General features: G+C 45.3%; 1 protein-coding gene across 6 annotated transcripts in view; it reads right to left on the bottom strand.

The window, feature by feature from the left end:
* Positions 1-205: 205 nt before the first annotated feature.
* Positions 206-11,088, bottom strand: part of TRIM44 (tripartite motif containing 44) — a 111,453-nt gene continuing 100,570 nt past the window's right edge. For 3 of the 6 annotated variants that reach the window (XM_086341147.1, XM_086341142.1, XM_086341145.1), the window contains one exon: positions 206-2,734. In XM_086341147.1, coding sequence (XP_086197273.1) covers positions 2,421-2,734 — 314 coding nt within the window. In that variant the 3' untranslated portion in view covers positions 206-2,420. The remainder of the gene's footprint in view (positions 2,735-11,088) is intronic. The other 3 variants (XM_086341141.1, XM_086341144.1, XR_015142256.1) reach the window with 2 other exon arrangements.

The following is an 11,088-nucleotide window of genomic DNA, read 5'->3' as shown; positions in this document are numbered from 1 at the left end:
CAAAGATCAGACCTCCTCTTAGCCTCGGATACCCAACCTTTTTGGAAGGCATCCAGGGATTGCTGTGAGGACCCAATTCATTCTGAAGACAGTCATTACCTGTCTCCCTTGCTGACTTATCCGTAGGGATGTCTGCAAACCCTGCAGCCAGGCAGGACACAATTTGGAGCAACTCTACTGACCTGGTAGGAGGGAGGCCTCCTCGTGCTGGGGCTTAAGGCCAAGCAGCCTGCTCCAGCTTTGGGGAAGCTGGTACCACTGCAGGAAGCATCCTAGCTCTTGTGTTGATAGATGCTGCCAGCAGGAACTCAGGAGCCTGGGCAGAAGCTGCTGTGCCATGTTTAATGCGTCCCTGGTTAAAGTTTTATCAGGTACTGAAGACAGCGGGAGCCCATAAAGCAGATCTGAAATCCTTTCTAGGTAAAAGCCAAAGTGCTTTCCTCGAGGATTATAGAGATATAATAATTTATTGAGACAGGCTGGTATGTATTTTTATATTTCCATTCATATCCATTGCGTAAATGCATGGGTTTCCCAAATACTGATTTAAAGTAACAGCTTATGATCAGTTATGGAGGAGCCAATAAGCTGTCCATTGCTAAGATAAGGCTGCCTCTTGGAGATTAAACAATGATTACTGGGAAAGACAACACAAGCTTCCAAATCCTAGAGTCTTCTTAATCTTCTGATTTTTTAAACTCTTTTTGAGAATGGCCACTGGTCTTCCTTTAAAGGTAGTTGCATTGGATGTGGCTGGGGGATGTAATTAGTGGTATGCCAAAACCTCCAGTTTTTTGTGGGCAGAAAGGTAAAGCACCGAACATGTCTCAGCCATTTGTTGGCCACCAGTTTAAGAGAAAAAATTAAAAAAAAAAAACAGCCCAAACCACTCTCAGCCCCCAGTGTCCCTCATGATTTAGTGAGCTGGGGTACTCTTAACTGAGAAGCGTATATGCCTGGTAGCTTCCTGGAGTCAAAGAAACAGTCATTTCATAGCATGCACAGGATTGAACAGTGATATAAACAGGATTCCGACAGTAAGCACTATTTCTACCTCATAACCACTCTGCACACACACATCAGTTGGCCCTAAAGCTTTGTTGACAGGTGTACAGGTCACAGGCAGGCAGGCAGGAAAAGAGGAAGATCCCCCGATGCAGGCTCCTTTGGTTCTGCCTCAGAAGCACTAGGAGTCTGGGTCCTGAGTCAGCAGAAGCCCCAAGGCTCTTGGATGTATGCAGTTCCAATTGTACTTCTCAGAAGTGAACACCCAAATACCACTAACGGCAGAGGAGGGGGAACACACAGCCCACTTGCAAATAAAAGTCCTCTGCGAAGTCTCCCGTTTTATCTTTACAGTTTATGTATATGAACATTCTATTTCATAATGTAACTGTGTTTGTTTTATCTGAAAATAACATCATTCCCTGACTCCAAAACATTTGTTAAGTCAAAACTGCTGCTGCAGAAGATGCATGCTCTTCAGTTTACAGTTCTGTGTTCCCTAGTACATCACTGCTTACTTGGGAGTAAAAAGCTTGGCTGTAAGGAAATGTGATTCGGGAGTGGGGAGAGGCCAGAGTCCAACCATGGTGAGTCTCCGCTCACAGTGTGTAAGAGGGGAGAGGCAGGGGGTGGGAGATGATCTAGAGGTGGGGAGTGCCGGGCCGGAGGGGTCCTCCCCTGGACTGAAAGGAAGGTCTGTCTGCCAGCGGGTGGAGCTCAATTCACACACCACAGAGGGCCAAGTATCCTCCCCACTCTGCACTGAAGTCAAATCAGGCTAAGCTAGGGGAAGAGGAGCAAAACCTACAGTGCAAATTCCCATTTGTGACACACATTCCAGACTTTCATGATGTGGCGAGACCCCTAAAACCTCAGAATCCACTCAAATAATTCAGGTTCCATCAGATCCTTTACTGACTATTTTGGAAACCTAGGCAATTTGAGTTCAGAAATATTTATTTCGATTTCAACTTTTAATCAGATCTTTTTGGTCTCCCCTCTTTTTTTTTTTTTTTTTAGAAAAAGTCATTTCCTTTCTACCTCTTCAATCTTTTTTTTTTTTCATTTCCACAGGATTGAATTATGAATCTGAAGTCCAGGATAACCTCACGTACTAAAAATATCTTTATATATTTCTAACTTTTAACTCTGTCGGTTTTCAAGCCATCCGTCTTATTTCATGAAACCACATTTTCACAGATGTATAATTGGACTTGTAGAGACTAATTACATGGGTTGATTCAGCCCTACTTTCCCCCTCATTTATTCCATGCTTCGATATGAATAAAGTGGGGGGGCATTAGCACAGAGGGTAACAAATCCTGACTGCCCTTCAAGATGATTTCAGCTCCTTCTTAATGAAGTGATACTGTTTGGGTATACACCGTTACAGGGACTGGCTTTCCTGAGGAAGTTCAAAGCAGCTGTTGAGGGAATGACCTGAGGACCCTGTAATTGCTCCTAGTGGAGCACGGGGGCACTTTTCCTTTTCCTACCACGACAAGAGAATGGGAAGCACGGTCAGTAACAGTAAAGCTGGCCATTCCTTGGAGAGCTCTGTGCCTGCTGCAGGTCTGGGAACGCATCTGGCGGAAGCATGTTGCTTGCCGGGCAGCCTCCACCGGGGTCAGAAGCCGCTGCTCACACGCCGTCACATACACGCAAGGGGAAGGGGGGTGTTCCACCGGGGAGGGCGGGCCTTCATGTGCCCTAGTCTTCATCGGTGCCACTACAAAGGAAAGGAGAACCAGTGAGTTGAGACGTCACAAGACGGGAGACCCGCCTGGCTACTGACAGCAGGCACAGGCTCTGCAGGCACAGGCTCTGCTGTCAGAGCCCCCTGGATTCCAGCGCTACCACTTCGGGCACTGTGGCCAGCGGCATGCTTTTGCACCTCTCCCTGTTCTGATTTCTTTATTTGACTGCAGAGATAATGATGATAATGAAATCTACTTTCTCAGGTTACTGGAGGAATAAATAAGATAATACAGGTAAAATCCCTGTGCCTAGTACACAATAGGTGAATAGCTATTTAAAGGAACAAGTGATTTGTCATAGTATTGTTTTTAGCTTGACAAAATAAATAGCTGGTAAAAATTGGGAGTCTGACTTCCCCTAAGCCTTAAAGCCAGGGCTTCCTAGGTGGCTCAGTGATAAAGAATCTGCCTGCCAATATAGGCAACCCAGGAGACGCGGGTTCAATCCCTTGGCTGGGAAGATCCCCTGGAGGAGGAAATGGGAACCCACTCCTGTGTTCTTGGTTGGATAATCCCATGGACAGAGGAGCCTGGCCGGCTACAGTCATAGGATCACAAAGAGTCGGACGAGACTGAGCACACACACAAACCTTAAAGCCACCTATTGTTAGAAGAGAAAAGCAAAGAGAAGCTATCACTCTGTACACCCAGTGGCACTTCTCACTTGGAATAAAACCAAGGTTTCAATTCATGCCACAGGCACAGTCACTGGATTCAGGTGTCACCACCTCAGAGAAGGTCCTCTATCTCAGTCAGCTCCTTGGTCACTGTCCATCTCCATCTTATTTCTTTCATAGCCCTTATCACGTCCTATAAATCATTTGTTTGCTATTTACGCTTCCCTCTACCCCCGCTAGAGCATAAAAAGAGGAGCAGTGCTGTCTATTTTATCGATGACTGTTTATCTGGCACTAGTACTGTGCTACGCATACAGAAGTGTTCAATAAATAGCTGTTTCTAAAAGGGAGTGAGAAATAAAAATGGGAAGGGAGGGAAGGAAGGTGCTGAAAGGAACAGTCATTCAAAGCTGCCTTGATCAGGGCATCTTGGGTGTTGGTGGTATGTCAGGGGCCAAAAAATGAGTTGTGAGTCTTAGAAGCACAGCTAGAAGCTTAGCTGCTCAGGGTTAGAGCCTTGCTGGCTTGGTCCTTGGAGAGAACACTGTTGATACAGATACTAGCACAAGAAAAAGGCAGGGTCAGTAAAAAGTAGCAAACTTGCCTGGTTTATCCTCCTCCACCACTTCTAGGGGTCACTATCCTGAAAATAAAGAAGGCTGAGCACCGACGAATTGATGTGTTTGAACTGGGGTGCTGGAGAAGACTCTTGAGAGTCCCTTGGACAGCAGGAGATCAAACTAGTCAATCCTAAAGGAAAGCAACCCTGAATACTGGGAGAAGTGGGAGAACTGATGCTGAAGCTGAAGCTTTAATACTGTGGCCACTGGATGTGAAGAGCTGACCCACTGGAAAAGATCCTGATGCTGGGAAAGATTGAGGGCAAGAGGAGAAGGGGGCGACAGAGTATGAAAGGGTTGGATGGCATCGTCGTCTCAATGGACATGACTCTGAGCAAACTCCGGGAAATAGTGAAAGACAGGGAAGCCTGGTGTGCAGCAGTTCATGGGGTCACGAGAGTCAGACACGACTCAGTGACTGACAACAGCAACATCCTGAAAATAATAAGAGTCAGCTTGATCAAGTGTGCTGGGACACCAAGCTAAGCGCTCCTCGCCCATTCTTACTATTACTCCTCACAACAATCGTAGAATGCAGGGACTACTATTAATATCATTATGTTCCCCATTTGGCAAATGAGGAAAGCAAAGCTCTGAGAGATGTAAAATCCTTAGCCACAGATAAGATCTGTGTCCTTGAAACTTAGGGATTAGTTTTGGCTGGAGAAAGTCTCACAGAGTCAGGCTAGGATACTTGGAAGGGAGGGAAAATCTCCTTCCTCTGGTCAAGACAGGAGTTAGGAAGAGGAAAGGCCTGGGGTGCCTTAGCTCCCAGCTATGATCTAGAAATTTGTTTTTTTAACCTCACGACGGATTATCTATGTCTATATAAAATTAGGGCTGTTTTGCATCCACTTGGCAAAGACTGTAAGGGAAAAATACTCTTGACAACAGACCTGTAGAACTGCTGCTAAGGGTGAAAGCATTTTAAGACACGGAACCTGAAATTAAGGCAAGTGTACTCTAGGAGCCGAAAGAGCCAACCCAGCAGCCTTCACTATCCAAACTCTGCCCTATTCCACTGGCCTATTGTATTCCCTCTTTCTGCCTGTTGTCCAGTCTTGGGAGGAAGGGTGCACGCTTGGAGGGGCTGGTCAGTGAACTGTCATTAAGGAGCAGTGTTTGGTGGCATCCGTCCCAAAGGGAACAAAAGGTCTTTCATGAGACTGCCTTGGCAGAATCAAGGCACAGTTGGAACTGGCGCCATAGTCTCCCCTCTGGTATTATATCCAAAGCAAGCTCAATGTTCTTTTGTCCATTTTCCTTCAAATCTGAGAGGTCTAGCATCAGCATGTGCCCTTCTCTTAAACTGCAGCTCACTTTTTAGCATTCTTAACTTGAGATACATAGTTTAGAGGGTTCATGAACCTACTGAAATTGTATACAAGATTTTGTCTGTGTGTTCCTTGTCGGACAGAGGCCATAATCTTCATTATACTCAAAAAGGGGTCAACAACCTCCCAAAGCTAAAGTATAATGAAATTATAAATAAGTTTAAGTTCCTTTCAAGTGGCCAGGTCCCTTACTATAAGACATGCGGAGTTGACTTGGGGAAAAGATCAGAAGCCCTTACAGATAAAATCTTTTCTCATTATCCTGAAAGAGATCTGTTATGGGGCCTGAATGGTCACACTCACATCACAGTTTAAAAGCATAAGACCTTGGGATTCTGGCACCAACTCTTTTGTGACCGCATGGACTGTAGCCTTTCAGCCTCCTCTTTCCATGGGATCTCCCAGGCAAGAATTCTGGAATGGGTTGCCATGCCCTTTTCCAGAGGATTTTCCTGATCCAGGGATTGAACCCATGTCTCCTGAATTGGCGGGCAGATTTTTTTACCACTGAGCCACCAGGGAAGTCCACGTGACTGGTTAATTTCACTGTACACTCTGTATTAGTCATGGCACTAGGCGCAACAGTGAGTAAGATGAAATCACAGTGTGGCCCTCATGGACTTTACAGTCCAGTAGGTGAGGGAGGGTATGGGGTGGGGCGGGATGAGGGGAAAGAGAGAGAAAAAGAGAGAGAGAGATGGGGGGTAGAAGGAGAGAAATATTTTTGTCCAGAATAGCATCTTCACATAAAGCTTCACATAATTTTCACAATTAATATCCTGGCTTTTATACGACAACAAAGAAGAAAAAAATATAACTGAATCTATAGCACAGAGCTCTGTTCACCTTGTGTGTGATCTCTCCTGGAGGGTCACACAGTATAACTGGCGTGAGATATCATTTGAATGCTCCTTCTTTACTCTGCATATGAGCTGATCTGTGTTCACAGGATTTTATCTTAGTCTGTAGGAGCCTTTACTTCTCCAAGGGAAGAAACATTGTCTTCCATCTTACCCACTTATCATCCTCTACCCCTCACACTGCATTTATAATTGGAGGGATACTCAGAAATCTTTAAAGTGTTTGTTTAGTTACTGCTGTTTTGAGAATAAACTAAGGGTATTAGATAGCCCGTCTGTAGTAGATACTAACCACGAGAGAAGCAGTGCTATATAATGGCTTTGAAGTCACCAAACTAAACTAGATTCAAAATCCCACTCACTCTGGCACTAACAGGCTGTGGGACTTGGGGTAAGCCGATCAACCTCTCTGGGTCTCAGTTTCCTCGAGGTAATGCTGTGTATCTTTTGGGGTTACTGTGAGAGTTCTGTATTTTATGCAGTATAAACACAATGCCGGCTTCCTTCTTCACCCTGCCTTTCTGCTCCGGAAGCAGCACCTGCCTAACTTTCCTTCCACACTGCTCTTCTAGTGTCTGAGATGCTACGCTGCAGAGCATGTGTGCTCCTGTCCCCAAATGTCCTTAAAAAATCCTTAAAGTTCTGGAGTGCGACAGTCTAACCAGAGACAGACCTATGGATACTGAATAGAAAGAAGGGCTGAGCTCCCTGCTTCCGACCCTCTGCTTGACTCGGTCATGTCTGACTCTTTGTGACCCCATGGACTGTAGTCCGCCAGGCTCCTCTGTCCACGGGGCAGAGTCCGTCTCCAGGCAAGACGGGAGTGGGTTGCCAGGCCCTCCTCCAGGTTCCATCTGACAGATCTCTAGAAAAGTCAGTCCCTGAAAAACACTGGTGAGGACAGACACTGTGAATCCAGTTCACTGGCCTCAGTCGCAGACTGACCCAGTTAGAGCGTGCTGGTGTACCCAAAAGCGGAGGTTTTGAGACTAGGGCACACACGCCTCTGTGGTACCCAGTGATCTCCCAGGAGGTTATCTGCTCACGGCTAATTCAAAGGAAATCAATGTCCAGATCTGTACCTTCCATATATACTCTTTCTTAAAACCGACCTCTCCCAGAACATGCTTGTGATCTACAGGTTCTGTCTTCAGTCACTCTCACTTTTTACAATCACCGTACCTCCACCTCAGAAAAGAAATGCATATCCCTCATCCTACTGAATCTCACCATAGGACAATTTTAGAAAGCCTTGCTTCTATGAGAGCAGGGTAAGAAATAGTGAAGGATATAATCCCTTATTTTATCTGGGTAGTAAACTCCTGGCAAAGCTGTGTACCTTTATCTGTCTATCCACGGATCTAAGAATTCATATTCAGAAGTCAGACGCTTGTCATGAAATGTGTACTAATATGTTCATTTTAATTGAAAAAAAAAAAAGAAACCAGACTTGGATCTGACAGAAAGCAAAACTGATTTGGCTGGATGGTTTGACCATATAAATCATCTTTGCCCATGAGATTATACAGTGGATCTTGCCTATAAATTTAAAAAGCTGTATCTGTAGTGTCAAAGTTTTGACAAAAATGTATATAAAGCAACACACTATGTCAGAAATCACATCCTTTTCAACCATCTAAACTTGATGTATAATTTTAGGAGTTAAAATGAGCAAGAAGACACATGATTTTTTTCTAAATTATTTTTGGGGGTGTAAGAACAAAAAGAATAGCTAAAGGAACGGAGAATTTCTACATCATGACTGGGTGAGTGATTTGACACTGAACACCTGCTGGGGGTAGGGGTCCAGGTGACAGAGGGCGACTAAGCAGCCCCGCCAGCAGACCGTTGTGTCTGCTCTGCCAGCGGGGTGCACCTTCCCGAGAACAGTCCCTTCGTTCTTGTTGTGCCTGTGAAGCTGAAGGCATTGTTAGAAGCAGGCCACAAGCGCCTGTCCTACTGAGCCCCTCAACACCCACTGATAAAGTGATTATGATGGAAGAGTGTTTCCCTGCCTGACAAGCTTTTAGATAGTCCATATAGAAAGGCAGCTCAGGTTTTCAGCTTCCGTCCCCATGGACGCTTATACGAGGAAGTTAATAAATGAGGTGGGTAAGTACTCTGATCTCGCAAGTTACTTTCTTTTCCTGAGAATATAATACAACTTAATTCGATTTGGCATCACTTACACTGCTGAGTCCTTGGGTATTTATTATTATTGCTGTGAAAGGATTTTTCACTCATGAAGATGGAGAAATTAAGAGGTATCAACAAGAGAGGAAAGCTAGACTCAGCTGGGATTCCAAACGATAGATGTGGGGTTCTTCACAAATGAAGCCACCCAGGTACTGTATGAGGAACTAATGGGAAGTCTCCATTCACCATCTAAGGCTGCAGTGGCTCACTTCCAGTGAGTGCCTGTTCAGCCCAGCTGGGGGATGGGCCAAACACCCAGATCAGAAACACTCCTCCACCAGCCAGAGGAGAGATGCCACGCCTGTCTCCCAACACACCAGTCCCAACAGCCTGGGATGCAGGTGAGGGGGTTACTGTGCTAGAAGGAATCAGAACTCATAATTAGCTGCAGCTGTGGTTTTTCCAGTAGTCATGTATGGATGTGAGAGTTGGACTATAAAGAAAGCTGAGTGCTGAAGAACTGATGCTTTTGAACTGTGGTGTTGGAGAAGACTCTTCAGAGTCTCTTGGACTGCAGGGAGATCCAACCAGTCCATCCTAAAGGAAATCAGTCCTGAATATTCACTGGAAGGACTGATGCTGAAGCTGAAACTCCAATACTTTGGCCACCTGATGCAAAGAGCTGACGCATTGGAAAAGACCCTGATGCTGGGAAAGATTGAAGGCAGGAGGAGAAGGGGACGACAGAGGATCAGATGGTTGGATGGCATCACCGATTCAATGGACATGAGTTTGAGTAAGCTCTGGGAGTTGGTGATGGACAGGGAGGCCTGGTGTCCTGCGGTCCATGGGGTTGCAAAGAGCCAGACATGACTGAGTGACTGAACTGACCGACTGACTGTAGGACTAATACAAATTAGTTTTAAGAGATATAAATATAAATTTAAAAGAGATACAAATATAAAGCAAAATGTCCTCAGTTTATCCTGGGAAATACATGAGAGGACCCCATAGTTCTAGTCCTGGCTTTGCTGTGTCACCTCATTTCCTCATCTGGTGAATTTCACCTTAATGAAATTTACAAAATTTCAAACCAGACAAAAGTGAAGCTCCTTCCTGGCTTACACACTCGCTGGGCTAATTAGCTCTCATTTGTACGTTTTTTCTCTTCCTTCCTGTGCACTACCCTCTTGCTCCATGCTTCTCCAACTCAAGCTGAAGGCTGACCTCAAGTGTTCAAGTTCTTTCACCTCTTTTTCTGGCTGGGCCCAAATGCCAGGTTGATGAACGGTAGCGCTTGCTCAAGACCTAGGGCAGACCCTAGTTCAGTAAGCTCTGGTAATCTAATTCATCGTGGTTCTTGAAGTCTAAAGTGGCACCAGCCTTGTTGCATCTTTCTTCGCAAATTACAGGAAACAGGGAGAAGGGCACTTTTCTCTCTAGATCCCTTTACACTTTATCCCATTAATCTTCTCTCCTTCAATAATAACCACTGTTCGCAGACGGGTGACTTCATGTTCTAGGCACTGAGCTAAGCAATTTATATATACAATCTCACTAAACCCTGATAGTGACTTTTTCCATCCTACAGATGAAAACACTGAGGCTAAGAGCAGCTACGTGACTTGCTTGAAGTACACAGCTTGCAAATGGTAGATCTAGCCTATGAAGATTCTAGGACCCTCAGATATGAAACTGCACTAGTGTAAAAGGAGAGACATAAACCTGATCCTCTGACCCTTGGTAACCCAGATGGTAAGAGATAGCCATTTAAGAGCTCTAGGTTCCATTTTTACCTGAAAAATGAGATAGTAATTATCTACCTCTAAGGGTTGTTGTTGGAGAAGGCGATGGCACCCCACTCCAGTACTCTTGCCTGGAAAATCCCGTGGACGGAGGAGCCCAGTAAGCTGCAGTCCATTGGGTTGCTCGAGTCAGACAGGACTGAGCTACTTCACTTTCACTTTTCACCTTCATGCATTGGAGAAGGAAATGGCAACCCACTCCAGTATTCTTGCCTGGAGAATCCCAGGGACAGGGGAGCCTGGTGGGCTGCTGTCTATGGGGTCGCACAGAGTCGGACACGACTGAAGCGACTTAGCAGCAGCAGCAGCAAGGGTTGTTGTAATGAATTGGAAGGTACATGCAAGTTCTTTTTTAAGATGAAAAATTTCTAGTTAAGGGTAGGATGACTATGGAAGGAGAAGGAAATAGACACTGGGTTTGTCTCTCAGCCCTCCCAGCTGCCTCTGCCCCTATAGACTGGGGTAGGCACCTCTGAGAGAGGCTTGGGGTTCCAGTGGCCACAGATTCACACACTGACCACAGTGCTAAGTTTGATCTCTATGTACCGTGCAACCTGTTTATCGTTTGACAGGTGGCTGCCTTTCTCACACTCCACAGAGGCTGTGTGGGTGGCGGCCCTTTTCTATGGAGGATGGACAGGCACCAGCAGGCCTGTTCAGGCAGTGCCCTTTGATAAGGAAATCCCTGAACAGAAGTACCGGGCAGGCTTCTTAGCCTGCCAGTGTTCCATCTGTTCCCAGAACTCCCTTCTGTATGACTGAGACTTCTGCTACTGCTGCTGCTGGATTTATAATGGAATTAACCCCAACCATTTTTCTTTTAATTAAAAAGTAACTTTTTGTTTTTTGTTGATCTGTAGTTTCTGGAGCAAACAAGTACTGCTTTCGTAAAAAGGAAAAAAAAAAAAAACCCATGGTGTTATTCACTGATGATTAACACATAGAAATATATTC

Source organism: Bos grunniens, chromosome 15, assembly GCF_055505025.1.
Source record: "Bos grunniens cultivar Pamir isolate PY7600 chromosome 15, Bosgru_T2T1.0, whole genome shotgun sequence".
Lineage (NCBI taxonomy): Eukaryota > Metazoa > Chordata > Mammalia > Artiodactyla > Bovidae > Bos > Bos grunniens.
Note: the sequence above shows the minus strand (reverse complement) of the source record. Positions and strands in the feature narration are given on the sequence as shown.